Consider the following 19292-nt stretch of genomic DNA (forward strand, 5'->3'; position numbering starts at 1 on the left):
CAAGACAGATTTAGATTATTGTAAACGTATTACATTTGGCTGTGTATTCTATTTAGCGCCTTTGTCATATAGGATCTTTCACTAATTCAAGTACAACTCTAAATGTCTTGCACATATATACATAAATAAGAACATTGAGAAATGCGCTAAAACAAATCTACGCTAACTTGTTCAAAAATTAATTTCCGCCAAATATGGTACATGCTAAATATAATACAATGTACACTAACAGTATTCTATCTAATCAGATGTTGGACGCCATGGATAACTGAGCATACTCTCCGATCACACCCGCCTTGTGCACCTTGTCATGATTTGGGGGAACCAGAAATCGTAGTCAATTTTCTCTGTAAATGATGGACTAACAATTAGTGTGAAAAAAGTAACACAGCATTTGACTCAATTTAAATGAATCTGACCGTGCAATCGTTCAGAACAATTTCACCGTACATAGTTCAAATGAGGAAATCAGTGCTTGGAGAGAAAGGGACATTTTTTTCATTAATGATAGGAAATATATATATATATGGACACTTGCAAAAATATAACACGTGTCAAGGTCGAATGCATCTAATTTTATCCCAAAAATAAGCTTTGGGTATCACGTACACTCAAATATGTAAACTCAATGACGCCCTCTTTATTTTATTTATTCGAGGAAACATTTCAGGTTTTGAAACACTCATAAAACGGTTAAAAATTAGGATATCCATTCCAGATATTTCGAAATTCGAATTCGTCATAAAGAAGATGAGCGACTTGAAAATCGTACTCTGTATTCTATTCACATTTTCTAAAAGTGCGAAACTAATCAAAGCACAAGGCGAAAAAGGCTGTGGCGGGTAAGAAAATTGCTATAGTTGATTTTCTGTTAGCTACCGAATTACCTGTATTTTCACAATACTAAAATAACCAAAAAATAGTGATATTAATGCTTATCGTATAGTATGATATAACTTGTGCGTCGCCATTTTTGACAATAGATCAATGTATTATATTTTTGTCATTAATTAATCAATACAACTGTGCGCTTCTGTACATCTTTGCTAATTTTAAAGAGTCCATAAATTGTGGTCGCCAAATACTCACGAGTATATGAAATCATGACATTAATATATAAAATATGTCATCAAAATGACGAAAATAATATTTTGATACAATATTTGAAATCAAAAATTTAATCATTTACAGAACTCTATAAGACTTTTTCTCTGGGATTTGTATTCTGTCCTTTTTGAAATAATTTATTTTATCAAATGAATTCTGTAAAATAAAACATGTTAATTGCAGAATTTATTTATTAAAATGTAATACTTCAGAAAGGTCAATACTTCGTTAATCAAAATTACTATATAGTAATTATCATTAACACTTAGAAATAAAGGAAATCGATTTATTTAAAGTTAGTTGCAATAGAAGTGATGTACACTTCAATCACACCATGTGTACCGTTTGAATCTTCCAAATGTTACAAACATAAATTTGTAAAAACAATGTTCTGATATTTTTGTTTTTTGATTCACAGTAAATATGCTATGTTACAGGATCTGGAAATGCTGTGGTGGATACCAATGGGATGATACCCAGAAACAATGCATCCGTGAGGAATCAGAGTTCATTATCTTAAATCCTTTTACTCATACAATTAGATATTTTATATATATGATATATGTTATTTTCATATTGAATTTTGTGTAATTATCCTTAAATTTCAGCGTGTGAAGTAGGATATTCTGGTGTAAATTGTTTATTTACATGTCCTAGTCCCTCATACGGAAGGGACTGCCAACAAGAGTGTAACTGCAGTAAAGAGTTATGTAATCATGTCGTGGGATGCGTGGAATCAGGTAAGAATGGTTTGAATGATTTCAGTAAATGCAACTTGTGCTTTTGAAAGATCTTAGAATTTGTAAACATCGCCCACATTTTTGAACGTACATGTCGAGAATACACTCGTTTTTGTTTCTTCAAAATAATTTATAGAGTTATTTACATGTACATGCATTAAAATATATAGAAGATATAAACTTTGTACAAAACGTATTCATAAGAGGATCTTAGCATAAAATTGTACTATACTTGTCCTTATTTTATATGCTTCGAAGATGCAGTGCTCCATATATATATATATATATTTCAGAAGAGAGTTCGTCGAGTCTTTACACCATTTTGCTCTCGGATCATTCAGTAAAACCTAAAATCACAGGTAAATAAAACCCTGCGATATAGGCTCATAAAAATTGCAGTATAGAGTAGAGAAAAATTCATTTTTTATTAGGATACCCACTTCCGCCCTAGCTAGGGTTGAACTCTCGACCTACGGAATCTGCATGTCTTCTAGCAGTGCAGGAACAGCGGCTATCGAGTGGAAATGGGTATCCTTATAAAACTGAATTTCTTTATACTTTCTATTTCAATATTTCATAACTAGATTAGTTATGTGAGTCTAAGAGAAATTGGAAAATGTGCTTTACTAGGGCTGTCCGCTACAATCGTGGACAAAGCATTTTTTTCGAAAAATAATTGACGCACTTAGCTGGAATTCAGCAATTGTTTATTCATCATGATTTTGTGCATTTTATTTAATGTTTTATAAAATATAGACAAATTAAAAATGAAGATTTTATTGGGAGTTGAACTATGTTCAATCTCCCATGGTCATCACGTATTTAACATGCGCAGTAATTTGTGTTGATTATATAGAGCCGAAAGCGAGGCTACTGTGTCGGCTGATTTACTCCGATGATATTCAACAGCAAACATGCATAAACATCCGCCACAAATAGTTCATGTCATTTTCTCCTGAATGGATCTAATTTTCATAATTTGAAATGTAAGTAAATATAATAATAATAAAGTAATCTTATTTTAAATACATTGTATTAGTTTTCGTTCAAAGTAAAACTAAATTATAAAGAAACTCAAAAAGTTTTTCGTAATGGAACTCATTTTTTGTGTGGCGTAATACACTGAAAAGATACGATCGACAACTCTACACAATCTCTCACCAGAGGGCGTATACGCTTGCGCTACAACACCTCTGTTAACGCCTAGACTATCCAAATGGCAAGATTCTTGGCAAAACTCACCTTCAACCATGATATTAGAATTATAATTTTTAATGTATTTGTTTATATATTTTGATGTTAAATTTAAGCTAAAAAATTAAAATTAAGAAGAATTTATCGGCAAATAACGGTCACAAATAAAGGATTATTTCGCGGAGTAATCCTCCATTACTAATGTAAACAATCATGGAAGCGGTAGATTTAGACAAAATTGTACAGGAATATGGAAAGGATATTGTCTTAAAGGACTGCCAAAGACAAGCATTTGAATATCTTTTGAATACCAAAGAAGATTTATTGCTTAGTTTGCCAGTCGGCTATGGAAAGAGTCTCATATATCATCTACTCCCAAAGGTTCTTGGCAAAGACAAGGAGGCCCCCGTTTGTTTGAAAATTTCACCATTAAATATAATTCAAAAAGATCAAATCGAAGCATTGAAAGTTCGTGGCATCAGTGCATGTAGACTTAATATTGTGTCGAAAGTTGAAGATACTACAGAGGAGGATTTTATATCGGAGTGGGAGGTGGATGTGGACAGAGTGAAGAAGGGGGACTTTTCAATTGTATTATGTCATCCGGAGGCCCTCTTTAACACAAAAAAAGGACACGAAATACTATCAGATGAGCAGTTTGCTTCAAAAGTAGTCGCCGTTGTAATTGATGAATGTCATATAATAGAGAAATGGTAAGTTAAACATACAAGTACCCTTTCAAAGTATTTTTATTTAATACTCGGACAAATTAAAGAAAAGCAAATCTCCATTATCAATATTTATTGCATGATTATCGTGAAAATATTTATTTATTCTTTTGCTCAAACTGTACTGATTTTTTTCCCATCTGACTGCTCGCTAAACAAGAGGCCCACAAGCGTTATGGGTCACCTGAGTTAGGCTCAGTATTATGCAAACATTGAATTTGGTAACCAGATGCCATGAATTGACACGATTTTGAATGAGGCACCATGCATGCATACTTACTTTGGTTATTTAATATAGATCAGAGTAACAAATGAAAAGGCATTTCCACTTAACAGTTGTGCACTGCGCCCCATCCTACAGGAACCAACCCTGGGGCCAAATATTTCAAAAAAGACATCTTTGGTCATCAGAAATGACGTACGACACATGTCAAATGCCAACGTACGAAAATGGATAACAAAAGGTCAACCGAGTGACTAAGTTGACCTAAAAATGACACAACTCTTAGTGGTGACTTCCATGACACATTTTGTATTGTTATTGTAGAGACAATATAAATATCTTAAGTTAAGTCATGTCCTAAAAATTAGTTAGTTCATGATCGGAATAATTAAATTTAAAATTTTATCAGGATGTTGTCTCAATCACACATACCCCATAATTTTCTTAGGTCATGATTATATAATCAATAATTATGACAATTTATTTCAGGGGAGAAGAATTCAGGACTGCCTTCAAAAAGCTTCGAGGTGTAAAATCCTTTTTTCCATGTGTGCCAGTGATAGGTTTGAGTGGTACTTTAACAGTTTCACAGAAGAAAACAATTCCGAAACAGCTGGGACTTGAGAATTTTCACCTTATAGAACATACACCTGACAGACCTAATATATTCTTAATGAAAAGGAAGAAAGACCAAGGTACTGATGTTCTGAATGAATATGAACAAATTGTCCACAAATTATGTGATGATCTATACAAAAAGAAGGCAGATTTCCCAGTAACATTATTATTTTTGCCCATATATTACATGAGTGAAGCTTTGGTATACTTAAAAAGTTTGTTTGGTTCTTTAAATATCAATGAATCGCTCTACAGTGCAATATGTTCTGGACAAGATGAATATGTAATTAATCGTACAATAGCAGAACTGAAAAAGGAGAACCCAACTATTCGGTTGGTTTTAACAACATCAATTGCAGGAATGGGATTTGATCCCAAAAATGTAACGCATATTATTCACGCATGTCCTCCCAGAAATTTGTCGCAATACTTGCAGGAGATTGGGCGTGCAGGTCGTTGTGGACAACCATCATTTGCAACTTTATACTATTCAAATCGTGATATAGGTAAGAATCTGCCTGGGATCAAGGAAGACATCATAAACTACTGTAAAACTGATTCCCTATGTCTAAGGAATCAACTTTTATCCGTCTTTGGTTTTGAAAAAGAAGAAAGCACTATTGACTGTAAATGTTGTTCCTTCTGTGCTGAAAACTGTATTTGTGAATCATGTGTTGATGTAACAAGTATCCAAAACATGCATGTCTGAAAACAGTTATTAACTAATCCTCTTAAAACAATTGTTTTTTGTGCCACATTTTACAGACAACTAGGTACACTTAATTAAATCTCTTCCCTGGTGTTACAAATTTTAGAATTATGATAAACCAAACATGTCAAACCACAAGTTTTAGGGATAATCATTGTGATAATATAAAGATTGACCTCTTGACCTGTTTAAAATTTCAAATAGAATTTAATGTTGATGCTCTTCTGTAGGTTTATAAGGAAGAACAATATTTTATAATCTGCATGTACCTTTTATTAGGTGCACTCTTTTTATTGAAAGCAATCCATGAAAATTTCCACTAAAAGTCTTGAATGAAATGCAAAACATTAGACTCTTCCTGTTTCATAAACATGTTACATGTATTAACATTTTCATTTATGAAAAAGAAAACAAACCATCTGGCATCATGATTGAAGGAAACATAACATTATATTCTTTATACTATGTATTGCGAATATGTAATTGTTTTGCTAATAGCAAAATAAAAGAGCTCATAAACAAAATTTCTGATTTACTCACTTTTTGCATTAATAACATGTACCTGTGATGAAATATTTAGTTGAAATCTATTAAGAGGTTATTAAAAAATAAATACATTACAGTTAATCATAAATTACCATAAAGTCAGTCAAGGAGAATTGCTAACAGCTTTGATACATTGATTACATTAGATACAGAGTGATACAGCATTCAATATTTGGTGGAGTCTACTTAGACTAAAGTGCTAACTGTTCTGAAGAAAAATTTGAGATTGAATACTGTTCGTTATCTCCATATCCTTCTATATCCATTTCACAATTTTCACATAATACCATTTATGTAACTTATGGGTAAAATTATACAATCTCCATGCATGAAGAAAACAATATATGGGAAATGGTGAATTTAGAACAAAAGAAAATATACTCTTGTTTCCTGTCCCTTGACCAAAAAAATTAGGGTAGGTAGGTATGGAAAAAATTTTATTTTGCGAAAAATTTTATTTTCAAAACTCAATGAATGCAGAACATATAGTATGTAATAACAAGAAAATGATATATTGACACTTTACAGAGCAAGTTAGTTAATAAAGATTTATAAAGTAAAGGTATCCTGTACACTTATGATGTATTAGTTCTGTAAATATTGTTTGTTGGTCGTCTTTTTTTAAGAAAATAGTAACCCAAAAAATGTTAATGTAATAAAAACTTTTAGGGTCGGAGGGTAAAAATGTAGGGTAGGTCGGGTGACAGGAAACGAGAGTATTTTTTATTTTGGCCTTATAGACAACAACAGATTCATAATGGTGGCAGATTGTCAATAATTTCGTTATCAGGATCAAATGTATCTTCCTCCTCTGGCATAAATTGAAATCCCCTTGAAAGTCTCTTGATGATTTGGGTAAGTCTCTCTTTAAGTTTGGGCATGTCTTCAAGACGGAGTGGAGTGGGGCTTATATTTTTAAAACCCTTACAGGTCCTGCCTGGGCTATGTTGAAATGGTCTTAAATCTCTCAGTTTCTTATAAACAATATCCCTGTCCGCTTCAGAATATGATAACGAATGTCTGCCACTTTTTGGCTTTAGATTTACACTTCTATCAAATTTTGTGCAGAGTTCATCGATTGCATCAGCTGATACAGTGACACGAAAAATGGATTTTTCACTTTTGTTTGCTCCCAATGCTTTGATTAGAGCTTTTTGATTACATACACTGTGCTCTTGTACTAAGTCACATTCAACATTATTGCCATGACCACCCCAAATGTTGACATAAGAACCCTCCAAAACACGAATGCGTTGTAAAGGTGACAGTAATTTTTCTGTTTTCAATAGATAGTCCACATTCTCAACCAAGTATTTGCTTAATCTTGAATGAGAAAAGAAAAACGGAATTGAATATTTACAGTTGAGAATTGTTCGATTTAGATCACCCTCTTTTGCGGTATCGTGCAGCTCCATAATATGCAAGTACCAATGACAAAGTTGCATTGAGTAATTAAAGACTTCATCATCTACTGGTTTTTCATGGAATGGCACTAGAATCAACTGATTTTCATCCCTTGTTTTTTGCAGTTGATATTTTAATGTTCCTCTTAGCGGTTGAGGAAGACCTTCGGCTGTATCTGCATTGCAGTATCCAAAATACTTCATAAAGTCAATCACAGCAGCCAGTAATAAAGCTTTCTGTTCTTCAGAAGATTTGATGTCAATGTCTTCAAAGTTCTTGTGGTTAGGTTGACTGTACTTATCCTCCATTTGGAAATATTCCATAAACTGTTCTTTTACCAGTCCCTCCCCTACGGTCATTAGAAGATCATAGTGGGGCTGGAATCTTCCTTTCACCTGCCCATTTACATTTGTCCGATGTAAGAGCGTTTTGAAGAAGCTGAGTGTTCCAGGAGAATTCTCGCTCTTGTATAAGCACTTGAAGCATTTCTAAAATACAAAAAATTATATTTTAATTTCAAATTTAAAGGTGGCAGGGTTATTTATGACTGAGATTATGCCCATGTTTGTGCATTTATAATGATTTTTTTTTTTTATCCCAATCCATTAGAATCTAAAATACCCCAGGATGCTTCCACATAAGTTTCAGCTTTAATAGCCCAGTTGTTCTAAGAAGATTTTTTAATGACCCCACCCTTCATTTCAACAATTTATACTCCCCTTCACCCAAGGATGCTTTGTACAAGTTTGGTTAAAATTGGTGCAGAGTTCATCAAGTCTTGAATTCATAATTCTTGAGAAGAATATGAAAATGTGAATAGTTTACATAAGGACAGACAACAGGTAATTAGAGAACCTCACTTAAGCTTAGCTTTAAAGTTTTTTAATTAAATCTCATTACGATGCGGATACCTCTAAAAAGTCTTGTTTGTTATGCCACATCTCGATTACAATTGGGTTCAAATCATCAAATCTTCTCTCAGGTGTTATGGAGATGTTTCGCAGGTTTTTTGCCTCTTGTAACCTTGCACGTGTTAACTGGTCTCCCCCAAGAACCACTTGGTATTTTCTAAGAGTGTCCAAGTTACCTGTTTATGAGGGAAAAAATATGGATAGAAGATTTACATGACATATGCTTATTCCTGACACTAGCACTGGGATATGTATATGTATATAGAGGGAAAATAAAAGCATTTATTATACCTCTACTGATTTTTTCCTATATAAGAGTTTAAGGCAGTAGAATTAGTTGCGAAGCTAATTTACCAATTTTTGCAATCCTCTATTTTATTACTTTTATATTTGTATAATAAAACAGTTGAAAAGTATATCTTTGAGGGAGTTAGCAAGATTCCAGTTCCCCTCCACCAGGACTATTTCCCTCGGCTGCAAATAGTCCTGGCCTTGGGGAACTGGAATCTTACTAACTTCCTCAATGATATACTTTAACTGTATATAAATGAACATTAAAATGGTCACATTGTATATCTTAAATCACATCTTATAAACAACCACTGGTCAAGTTATGAATGTAAGAACATAAATTTACCGAAGGCAGTTTGGTACATTGTTGTAATCTGCTCTTCATAAGAGTCCATAATTGCTAAGCAATCTTCGTGCTTTGCTTCATTTTTGAACTGGATGGGCAAAGGCATCGCCTTAGAAGCAACAGCCATTTTCTGTGAAAATTCATGTGGAATATGTTTGGGCAAAATCTTGCCAAACTTCTGAAAAAAAGGCAGTTGACATAATATTCTGGAGAGTAGCACACAACATACATCCATGAACTTAAGTCTTTCCGGGCAATTTGCTCTAAGGAGAACATCATCTGCAGATAATTTGGACACATCAATATTTGGTATATCGTTATTCATGTCAACTGTAGCAACTCGACTAAAAATGATGTTTGAAGTAAAAAGATGAAGATCCAGATTCCTGTTTTCTGATGTCAGATTTGATCTCTTAATATATATATCCAGGTTATCACCTACCAGCAAAGAAAAAATCTGTTAATAAAAAATCCTGCAATATTGGAAGTTATATGTGATGTGTATTACCTAAAAATAGCAGGTAATAGGTAATAAGTTAAAATATTAAATTATTCCCACCTGTCACCTTCACTAGTGGATTGATTTTCAAATTCGCAGTAATTAGATTCTGAGAAGCACAACCTATGGATTCTTGAAAAGTCAATCTTCTCTGGGATGACAACATGATTCCTAATTGGTTGAATCTTGTTTGGCCCTAAACATTGAACATGAGAATTTAATTACGACATCTTTTCATAGTTTTGCTGTTTCCGAATGCAATACTGAAGAATTTTAAAACTGAAAATTTGTCACTAATGATTTAACTTAATAAATGAAACAATTAAAAGAAATAACATACTTGTAATAGAATTTTTTTTTTTTATAAGAAATTGAATACTAAAAAAAATATATGTCATTTTTTTTATTTTATCAACTGAGCACAACATTCATCTTACCAGTCTTTGTATTTTTCGCGTTTTAACGGGTAGATCTATCCTGTGATAAGTCAACATGCACTCAAAATTGAATCAACTGTAACAATAATAACTATACTAAAAAGATAAGCAAAATGTAATTACAATGATAATAACCACATGCAAATCATATACCCTCATAAAATATATATAGCATAAGCAAGCTTATGTCAAACATAACAGATCAAAACTATATATAGATATCTACTTATAACAAAGCAATTTCAACTTTAACAGACACAGACTAGGAAACTTGGGAGTTGTCAGGCTATAGGCACCCCCCCCCCCCATTTCAACACTATCACTATCATTCATTAATCATTAATCAAGAGCAAGCCAGCAACCATTTACTTTTGACAAAAAGTACTTTGATTGAAGAAACACCACCCCTCCCAAATCCTCTTTTTAAACTAGTGTTTCCATGTCTGTGTGAAGTGATAATAACTAAATGATGTTGGTAAGGTGGTATGAGACACAAATATGACTATAAGAGAATTAAACTTTTTGTCCAATCTAATAGTCAATGGGGCAAAATATATCAATTAACTGTGTTTTTGATAATTATAGCTACTGAAAATATGTGGGGGTGTCTCCTACTACATGTACCAACATAATAACTTGTATTGAAATACCAGGTTAGTAATAATTTATTGTCAATTCCATTTAATATCTTACTCTATCATTCAGTCCTCCTTCAACTGCAATTGCACTGGCAAGTCTGTGGAAAGCTGATAAGTTTGAATACTTATGTTTCATCAGAATACTATAGCATGTCACAAGAACGGGAATGATAGATGGCGATAACTTTCCACTCTCAGGAACAGCTACACAACACATAGCCTCTAATAAATGTGGCATCCTGTAAACAAACATTGCAAGGATTCAAGATTCTTTTAAGTAAACAGGGAAGATGGGAGTATCAATCAAAACAAGAATAAATTACTGTACATCAATCAATAGTAAGTTATCTTTTAAAATAATATCAGATACAATAATACGATATCGATGCTCATCAATATTAAAGATTGGCATTAAAACTTTGATAAAAAGTATATAAACGTTGTCGTATGATTTTATTCTGAATGAAAATTACTTACCTGTTTTTCATCTCTGATATAATATCTTGAAAAAGGAGGTCCGCATTTTCCACCAAAGTGTTAGCTTCTCTGTATTTAAATAATACAGAAGCAAGCATTGTTGTTCTTGACAGCAGCGATCTGGACTGATTTCTTAATTCATAAAAAAAACCGTCAGAGGAATTTCCAAGTGCTGATGGAACTTTATTTTCTTTGTCTTTTAAAAGGTTTTCCCATGTATATTTAACTAGTTCAAATGCAGCATCAACATTTTCTGTTTTTATATCTGGATTCAAAGCGGCATAGTCATGCTCTAATGGCAATGTAGACATGGAATGTAAAGGTATGTTCTGAGATGGAGCTGTATTTTGACATTTCACGGCTGAGTTTTCGAACGTAACTTTTAGTCTTTTTCTGGACTTTGGTTGAATTACATGTACTGTGTCTTCACTGACGTTAGGGTTCGCAGTTTTACACCCCTCAGTCCCTTGAATACTTTTCGGTGTAAGGGGGGAAGGCATCGTTGTTTTTACATGAAAAGGTTCATTTAAAAATGACCTGCATGAAGACCTCACTTGCTGAATGAAATCAAATGAACCCTTTACCTTGCGGTAACAGTTACGGCATATACCAGCATCTGCATCTTTCAGTTTTGAGACCAAACAATTATCTTCATCATCCTGTAATAGAAGGGTCAACTCTCTCTCAAAGTTCTCCGATGAAAGCTTCCTTCCATTTAGTTTATATGTTCGATTATTTTGCGAAAAACAAATAAAACAATCTATTTTCGATTCCTTCTTTGGCGTCGTCGCCATTTTGAACAACACGTGCTGGTCACGTGAAGCCGATTTTTGGAACTACTTATTTTAGACGTTAACAGAGGTATAAGTGGGAGCGTAGCGGGAACGATAACTCTGGATAGAGATTGAACTCTACATACTAACGGCAAGCGGTAAATCTAGTCGTCCCGACGCCCGACGGTCCCGGATTTTTAGCCATTTCTTTTTTACTGGTGCACATAATTTATTCAAACTTTTCACGAACATTTTCTTAGTTTAAATGAATTCATTATTGCATAAAAACTTTAGGAATCACTAAATCAGCAGTATCACCTGCCAAAAGTGGTAAATCTAGAACTCTGTTATAAATGTTAAAACCAAAAAACGGACACTGAAATTTTCGTAAAAACATTTCGTAAAAAAAAAAAAAAAAAAAAAAATGAAGTTTTTTTGTTTTTTTTAAGGAAAATCTCATTTACATACCAAATAATCTTACGCACACAAACTCTCACATATACCACTGTTTTTATGTTTGGTCATTAAATATTTGTTTTAAACTTGGTTTTGCTTTTTTCTTCACAATATCAAAAAAGATTAATTTCTGACGTACTCCATGTATAATGTTCGTGTAATTGAAATACATTTATATTCACAGAGAAGTTTTATATAACAAACCTGTTAGCTCTTAAAAGGATGCTGTGTTAAAATCCACATTTTATCAACATTGATATTATTCCTGCAAAACTGAAATTTTCATAACACATGGGTAAAGGTGCCAAGGAAAAATATCTTACAAATTTGAAGACTGTGAGCAGTGAATAATATAAATGATCAACCGCCTCTAATATGAATTAAATGTCAGTGTCCATGTTTTGCAATGGGAAAACCAAAATATGTGTAGGATGGAAAAGTAATAGAAGGTGCACAACGGCAATATGTTATTAAGATTCTATGAAAATTTCGTTCAGTGGTGTAAGAGGAGTTGCGGATAAGAGATGGGTATACCTTAAGCGTTACAAACAGATAGACGGAAATCCAGATTAATAAATACCCTCCCGCTTTTCAAGCTGGGGGAATAAAAAAGGACTAATGTAGGCAGGCAACAATATGGCCCCTGCATGTTTTGCTATTCAATGTCTCTATATGTCTTTCTCAAGATTTTTGCAACTCAAAAAAATCTGAAACAGTTGTCTGTATTTGAAATAATAATATTGTTCACTCACTTAACATCCCGATCAAAGATTTTATTTAACACCACGTTCAACTCCCATGAGTGCTTTCAGTACTTTGATTATGCTTGAAAGTGCACAGGGTACGGTCCTACAGCACATGATCAAAATACCAGGGTTTCATTAGAGAATGCAAGAGTATTATTTCGAAATAAAAGTATATCAAATCGATAAAATTGAGGTAAACTTATCCTTTTTTTTTAATCCACTATCTATTTTGTCTTTTGAAAATTCTAAGGCTTTTGCTAATTTTTTGGCATTTTCCCAAGCATTCGACATGTGAAATTGGTAAACACAACACATAAAAAATGACGACGTTTGATGACGTTACGTCGCACAAGAGAGCAGTTCAGTTTTGATTTAGATTAAGCAATGACATCCTAAAATACTTTAAATGAATACAGAAGAAAACAAATATATAAATATCACAGAATCTTTAGTATGCATGTGAAATGAAAGTTTCTTAGCGAAATCTTTTTGGATGGAGTTCCCGGGAAGAACAAAACATGCGGATATACCGCTATGGTAATAGCGAAAGACGGAAAGACGCTATCATTGTAGACCGTCGATATAAGATCGCCTATTCAGTTGAATGATACTGAGAATATAGTCTATAACTTACTAAATATCTTCAGAAGGTCCAATATGTGTGTAAGTGAATGGTTCTAAACGAATGGAATAAACGAAAAGTCAAGTATGAGCATCAGTGAAATTTGTAATTTTTTGTGGAATTATCCAACTTTTTGTAGCAAACATGAAACTTGACGCTGTTTTAGACACTCTGATGTTATCATTTGTAGGCCGTAAGGCGATATAACACATAACATAAAATCTCATGATTTGTTGATTTATGCAAATATCTATTGGAAATTTGCTATGCAAAACAAATGAAAAATATTGCTCATTTCAGGAGAGAGTTTGACAATCCTTTACACCATATTCCTTTCAGATCAATCAACTGCATCTAAAACCACAGGTAAAAAACCTATAATTTTTCCCGATCATGACAAGGAGCACACGGCGGGTGTGACCGGTCGGCAGGGATGCTCACTCCTCAATGGCACCTGATTCCAGCTCAGATGTTTTGGAGGTCCGTGTATGCTCTACTCCTATTCTGTATTGTTTTCTGACCTTTTGAGTTTGAGTACTGTTCGTTATCTCCATATGTTTCATCATACAAAAAGACGCTTTAATTTAAATCATGTAAAATATCCAGATACAATATACTAGTAACATAAATTAAAAGTCGTTACAGATTATATGATGATAAGTCAATAAAAAACAAAACAATGTTTAAAAGTATAATGCAAGTGTAGAGACACAAGTTTCCGTGTATTTATCCCCAATCTAAGAAAAAAATTACGACTCAGTCATCCAGGTACATGTACAGTGTCATGTGAAAAAAGTTTTCTTCCGTCCCTTTCTCTGCCAATAGAACTAAATCGTAAGGTTCCGTCCTACGGTCTTTGAGAATCTGAATTGACGGAAAATACAGAGAAAGTCCTTATAATTTTTGTTTTTTAAAGAGGAAAGTTACTGAGGGTGGAACAGGGAAAGCACAAGGAAATCAAATGGGTATATATTAAAGGGCAACGAATGTGTTAGATATTGTTTTATTTCAATGTTTGCTTCTTTATCCCTTGGATATCATTCACTGATTTTTTTTACGGTCGAGTTACATGAAGGATATGGAGAATACGAACAGTATTCAATATCAAAGTCCATAAAACAATACAAAATAGAAGCAGAGCAAACATGGACCTCCGAAACATCAGAGGTGGGATCAGGTGCCATGAAGGAGTGAGCATCTCCTGCTGACCGGTCATACACGGTGTGTGCTCCTTGTCATGATCGGGAAATAACGGAAGAATCCGTAGTCAATTCAGTGTATAAATAATGGACAAACAATTAGTATGAAAAACGTCAGACAGCATTTGACTCATGCAATGATAAATTGTATTTGCTGACAAGGTCATTGTATCGACCGTAGAACTTGCGAAATGATGACTTTAAACGAGACTGCTGATATTCTTGTTTCATCAACTTGCTTGTCAATAATTTACCCCGTTTTAGAAATTGTTCATACGTAGTGCATGCTCTTGCGTATCGAATCAACTGAGATATGTATTCACCGTATGCAGGTGATGAAGGTATATTGCTACATATGTAAAGGAAGTTGACGATAGAAAAGTTAAAGTCATCACATATTTATCATATAGCTTGGTTATTAGATTACCATTAACGTCTTTTTTCAAGTAAAATATCCAAGTATGAAGTATGAAACAGTTGTCAGCTATGTGGTATCTTTTTTCTCAAGCTCACCAGGATATATCTTATCAACATAGGAATGGAAATTACCATTGTTAATTGAAATATGTTGTTGATATATCTAAATGTTGAGTTGAAGGCCACAGCAAGTGTTTTCTTCTTTTTAAGCATACGATTTTGCACAAATTCTGCTTCATATGAATATAAAAATAGGTCTGCTATTAATGGAACGCAATTGGTACTCATGGGAATTCCAATAGATTGTAGGAATACCTGATCTAAAAAAACACATAGATATTGTCAATTAAAAACTCAAGCATCTCTCTGATGTCATCTTAAATATATTATACATATTGGATTCTGAAACTTCATAAAAATCCTTACAAACAAAGATACATTGAAGGTTCCAGTAAATGTTCAATCAATTCTCTTTCATTACTCCTCATTAAGATATCGACGGTAGTGAAGGAAAAACTTCAAGAGTACTGTGCAACAATATATTCATGAAGTGATGTGAATCAGATGTGGATATTCAAAAATTCCAAAGAACTTTTGGACAATTTGAAATCACAATATTTTACCAAATTCAGCAGCTTAAAAAGTTTCGACTTTTCCCCACGATGAATTAAAGTCCAGGTCATTGATCATTTGCAAAATTATTTTGTTAAAATAGATTCTGATTGCACATACAATGAAGTATATCTTTTTATTCATATACTTAGCATGCTTACTCGAGTTATTAAATACCTAGAGGTAGATAAGAGTAACAAAGAGAAAATGCATTTCAACTTTATAACCAGTTGTGAATTCTACCCCACAGGAACCGCTGACCCTGGGGCCACATATTTTAAAATTTTGGAAAGTATATAAATTTTATTTCTTCATAAATGGATTGATCATTACCAAAGAGCAGATTTCAAAGTATTAATTTATTTTAAGACTATGTACCCCCACCCATGACCCAGGGGGCATGAAATTAACAATTTTGCTAGATATACCTTTCTTCATCATAAATATATATACTAAGATTATTGGCATAATACCCAGCAGCCATGGAAAAGATTTTAAAAATTCATGCATTTTCACTATATAATCATTAGAGCAGAACACCTGACTTAGGGGCCAGGAAATTGACAATTTTGGAAGAGACATCCTTCCTCATCATAATCATAACTACATAACTCGTTAATTTAATACCAAGGAACAGAGAAAAAGATTTTTAAAGCATCAATGTATTTCACTATATAATCAATGGAGCCCCGCCCTAACATCACAACCCCCAACCCAGAGGCCACAAAATTCACAATTTTGGAAGAAGCACTTCTGCTCATCATAACTATATACTTAGTTAGTTTATCTAATATCCAGGAGCAGAGGGGAAGCTTTTTGAAGAATTAATGCATTTTCAATATGTAATCAATAGCTAGCTCCCCCGAAATTGAGCCCCCATATGACACCCGAAAAATTATGAAATGACCACGATTTCTTTTGTTTCATTTAATTTTTAAAATTATCAAACGACCCTCAATTGCAATTACGTGACTTTCGTCTTCTTTTTAGTTCATTTAGTGTATTCGTCTTTGAATTTGGGACTTCAATCAATGTATCCTTCAACCAGCATCGAACAGAAGATGAAGTTGTACTGTAGAATATTACTGCCTGCTTTATTATTTGAAGCATAGCTTAATATTAATGCACAAAAAATAAAACACTTAATTGAAAATAAAAATTGCTAACTCTCTTTTATCAAAATCTTTAGTACCCAAGAGAATTTAGTCGTTGATAGGAAATAAGTGGACACAGAGCTCAGTTCCTTGGTAACGATGATTGAATGATAAACAGTTCGAAATATTCTGGTTATTTTTAATTTAAAATCACAATATACAAATGTTAGTTGTATGTAATAGAGATCATTATAAGCAATAACAAGACAATTGTTATTTATGTATATGTAAAACACAATCAAGCAGAATAGGGTAAACAATATACTCTAGATAAAAGAGAGTGTGAGTAAAGGAAAAAGGAAGCACGCTAACAAATTAAAGTCAAAATAGCACTGAACTGTCAAATAAAAGTAGACCCTCTAAAGATTTTCTTATTTCTGCAGTACAAGTGCATAGTATTCACTCAGCAATGCGGTCATTGGAAGATTCAAACGGCACAACCATGCTTATTGCCATAATGACCCTCGGAGTTTGCTTCATGACCTTGGTAGCATTATATTTGAAGTTCAGCATTTGCAATGGCGTCGATATAAGTCGGGCCTTACCGCAGCAAAATGAAAGTCTTCGAAATGAGAATGTCCAGATCTATGAGAATGTTTAGATGAGAACATAATATATGTATAGCAATTCATAACATTCTTTCCGTTTTATAACATGTCGCTTCTTGCTTTTCAACTGGACGATATTTTATTTCATTTTTAAAAGATCTAAATCAAACCACAAAACTACATTTTTCAATAATAAAGTGAAATGGCCTTGCTTGTTTATATGAAAGGGGAGTTTCATTTGTCACTTAGTTTTCGTTTTTACACACATGCAGAGCAATCATCCCGGTTGTGTTAATGTTTTTAACCCTGGCACTCGAACAAGAAAAGTAAAGGGAATTGCGACTTTGCTGTGCTTTAAAAGATTATAGAAAGGTGCCATTACTTTTCATTAATTCTTATATATTAAATTGTTATAAATTTAAATGACTAAACATGGTCAAAAATCGCAATCAGGGATCCTGAGTCAATACGTTGCCCTTAGACTATGGGAATGTGTTGAATAAAGGATTTCGATCCCTAATTCTCTACCCTTAAATGTCTGTCAAGTACAAAATACTCTGAGATTATATTAAAGCATTTTATAGTGGAAAATGATTGCCCACGAGAAATTTTTAAAAATCTCATTAATTAAGCAGTACTGTAAATCACTTTTTATTCGCGAGAACTTTATTTTCGCGTAATTACGCGAGACAGTGAGCTCGCGAAAATTTCATTCTCACGTATAATAGTATTCCTTAAGATTATATAGAAGAATAACCACATTTCGTGAAAATTATGTCTCGCTAATAAAGAGTGAATGACTATCTCGCGAAAATAAGGTGTCGCGAAAATATAGTGATCTACAGCAGTTAATTAACAAAGATTGCATTGAAGTATATGGGGAGAAGCGTTTTTTTCAAAATAAAAATTCAATTAATATGAATATCAATAAATCCTGCTCTGGAAAGATGCATTGAAACATTAATAATAGAATGATAATTGAAAATAATTTTTTTACCAGCTAAATTTTTAAATTGATTTTTTTATTAATTAAAAAAGGGGAGATAACTTTAACCAAAATTCAAGGTCATAAATGAGGACACATCCCACTAAACATACTTAAAGTAATGAATGGGAAGTATGTCAAAATAAACTGAGTATTCAATGCCTACATATCTGTTATGTTTTCAATTTCATTTCATTGAATTTGTTCCTATTAGGGATTGAAGACCTTAACACCTCTGGCTTGCGAGAATGAACATAGTCCTGTATCTCTCGAGTTGCTTAACGTTTTTCTTTTCCCCCCAAATTTCAATTTGACCTTATTTCTCACAGCAATGACCTTTGGGAGCCATGCTTCTAAGGCATTTAGCAGGAAGCTTTCTTATCAATTAAACTTTGTCGAGCGTAATATTTAAAAAAAAGATTTCTAATGACCCATTTTGAATAATTTTTACCCCAATAATGCTTTATGGTAAGTTTAGTTGACATTGGAAAAGGATTGAAAAGACTAGATCTTGCACCAAAAATGAGTTTTTGAAATATCATTATGGTCATAGCTTTATGGTTTATGTTACTATTGTCGATAATTGTCGATAAACAGGAAACTATTTAAAAAATGAGTGCTAAATAATTTTACGTGGAGGGGGAATTTATTGTTCATCTTTTTTATTGATGTATCAAAATGAGTGAATTGTCGTATAATGTTAACCTAAATACTGCAATTGTTTATATCATATTCATAATCATGATAAGTGTTACAACATGTGACAGACCATAAAATGGGCTGTGGTTTTCTTTAAAAACATCATTAAATATAAATTGAAACCAAAGAAACATGATAAACGATGCGTAAGAAAAACGATAAAAAACCATTAAAAATTCAGATAAATGAATTAAATTTGTTATAGATATATGG

General features: G+C 33.0%; 3 protein-coding genes across 3 annotated transcripts; 2 read left to right on the forward strand and 1 right to left on the reverse strand.

Annotated features, from left to right (window-relative positions):
• Positions 1-1530: 1530 nt before the first annotated feature.
• LOC134245700 (uncharacterized) lies at positions 1531-17502 on the forward strand. Its single transcript, XM_062727969.1, has 4 exons — positions 1531-1600; positions 1716-1847; positions 13766-13831; positions 17231-17502. The coding sequence occupies exons 1-4, from the start codon at positions 1531-1533 to the stop codon at positions 17446-17448; spliced, it is 486 nt and encodes a 161-aa protein (XP_062583953.1). The 3' UTR covers positions 17449-17502.
• Positions 3182-5543, forward strand: LOC134245642 (ATP-dependent DNA helicase RecQ-like). Its single transcript, XM_062727922.1, has 2 exons — positions 3182-3754; positions 4482-5543. The coding sequence occupies exons 1-2, from the start codon at positions 3255-3257 to the stop codon at positions 5317-5319; spliced, it is 1338 nt and encodes a 445-aa protein (XP_062583906.1). The 5' UTR covers positions 3182-3254; the 3' UTR covers positions 5320-5543.
• Positions 5586-9507, reverse strand: LOC134245648 (uncharacterized). The gene is made up of 4 exons (XM_062727930.1): positions 9377-9507; positions 8818-9255; positions 8181-8356; positions 5586-7757 (listed from the first exon to the last, which is right to left on the reverse strand). Exons 1-4 carry the CDS (start codon positions 9480-9482, stop codon positions 6618-6620), a joined length of 1860 nt encoding a protein of 619 aa, XP_062583914.1. The 5' UTR covers positions 9483-9507; the 3' UTR covers positions 5586-6617.
• Positions 17503-19292: the final 1790 nt, after the last annotated feature.

This window comes from Saccostrea cucullata, unplaced genomic scaffold (genome assembly GCF_032062105.1).
Source record: "Saccostrea cucullata isolate Sc308-1 unplaced genomic scaffold, CSIRO_AGI_Scuc_v1 ctg3902, whole genome shotgun sequence".
NCBI classification, from domain to species: domain Eukaryota; kingdom Metazoa; phylum Mollusca; class Bivalvia; order Ostreida; family Ostreidae; genus Saccostrea; species Saccostrea cuccullata.

Excerpts from the sequence above, each read along its gene's own strand:
- LOC134245700 (XM_062727969.1), top strand. The coding sequence starts at position 1,531 with ATGCTATGTTACAGGATCTGGAAATGCTGTGGTGGATACCAATGGGAT. Across the intron at positions 1,601-1,715 it reads TACCCAGAAACAATGCATCC|CGTGTGAAGTAGGATATTCT; the intron begins GTGAGGAATCAG and ends CTTAAATTTCAG. Across the intron at positions 1,848-13,765 it reads CGTGGGATGCGTGGAATCAG|GAGAGAGTTTGACAATCCTT; the intron begins GTAAGAATGGTT and ends TGCTCATTTCAG.
- LOC134245648 (XM_062727930.1), bottom strand. The coding sequence starts at position 9,482 with ATGTTGTCATCCCAGAGAAGATTGACTTTTCAAGAATCCATAGGTTGT. Across the intron at positions 9,256-9,376 it reads TCCACTAGTGAAGGTGACAG|GTGATAACCTGGATATATAT; the intron begins GTGGGAATAATT and ends CTTTGCTGGTAG. Across the intron at positions 7,758-8,180 it reads ACAAACAAGACTTTTTAGAG|AAATGCTTCAAGTGCTTATA; the intron begins GTATCCGCATCG and ends TTTGTATTTTAG.
- LOC134245642 (XM_062727922.1), top strand. The coding sequence starts at position 3,255 with ATGGAAGCGGTAGATTTAGACAAAATTGTACAGGAATATGGAAAGGAT. Across the intron at positions 3,755-4,481 it reads TGTCATATAATAGAGAAATG|GGGAGAAGAATTCAGGACTG; the intron begins GTAAGTTAAACA and ends AATTTATTTCAG.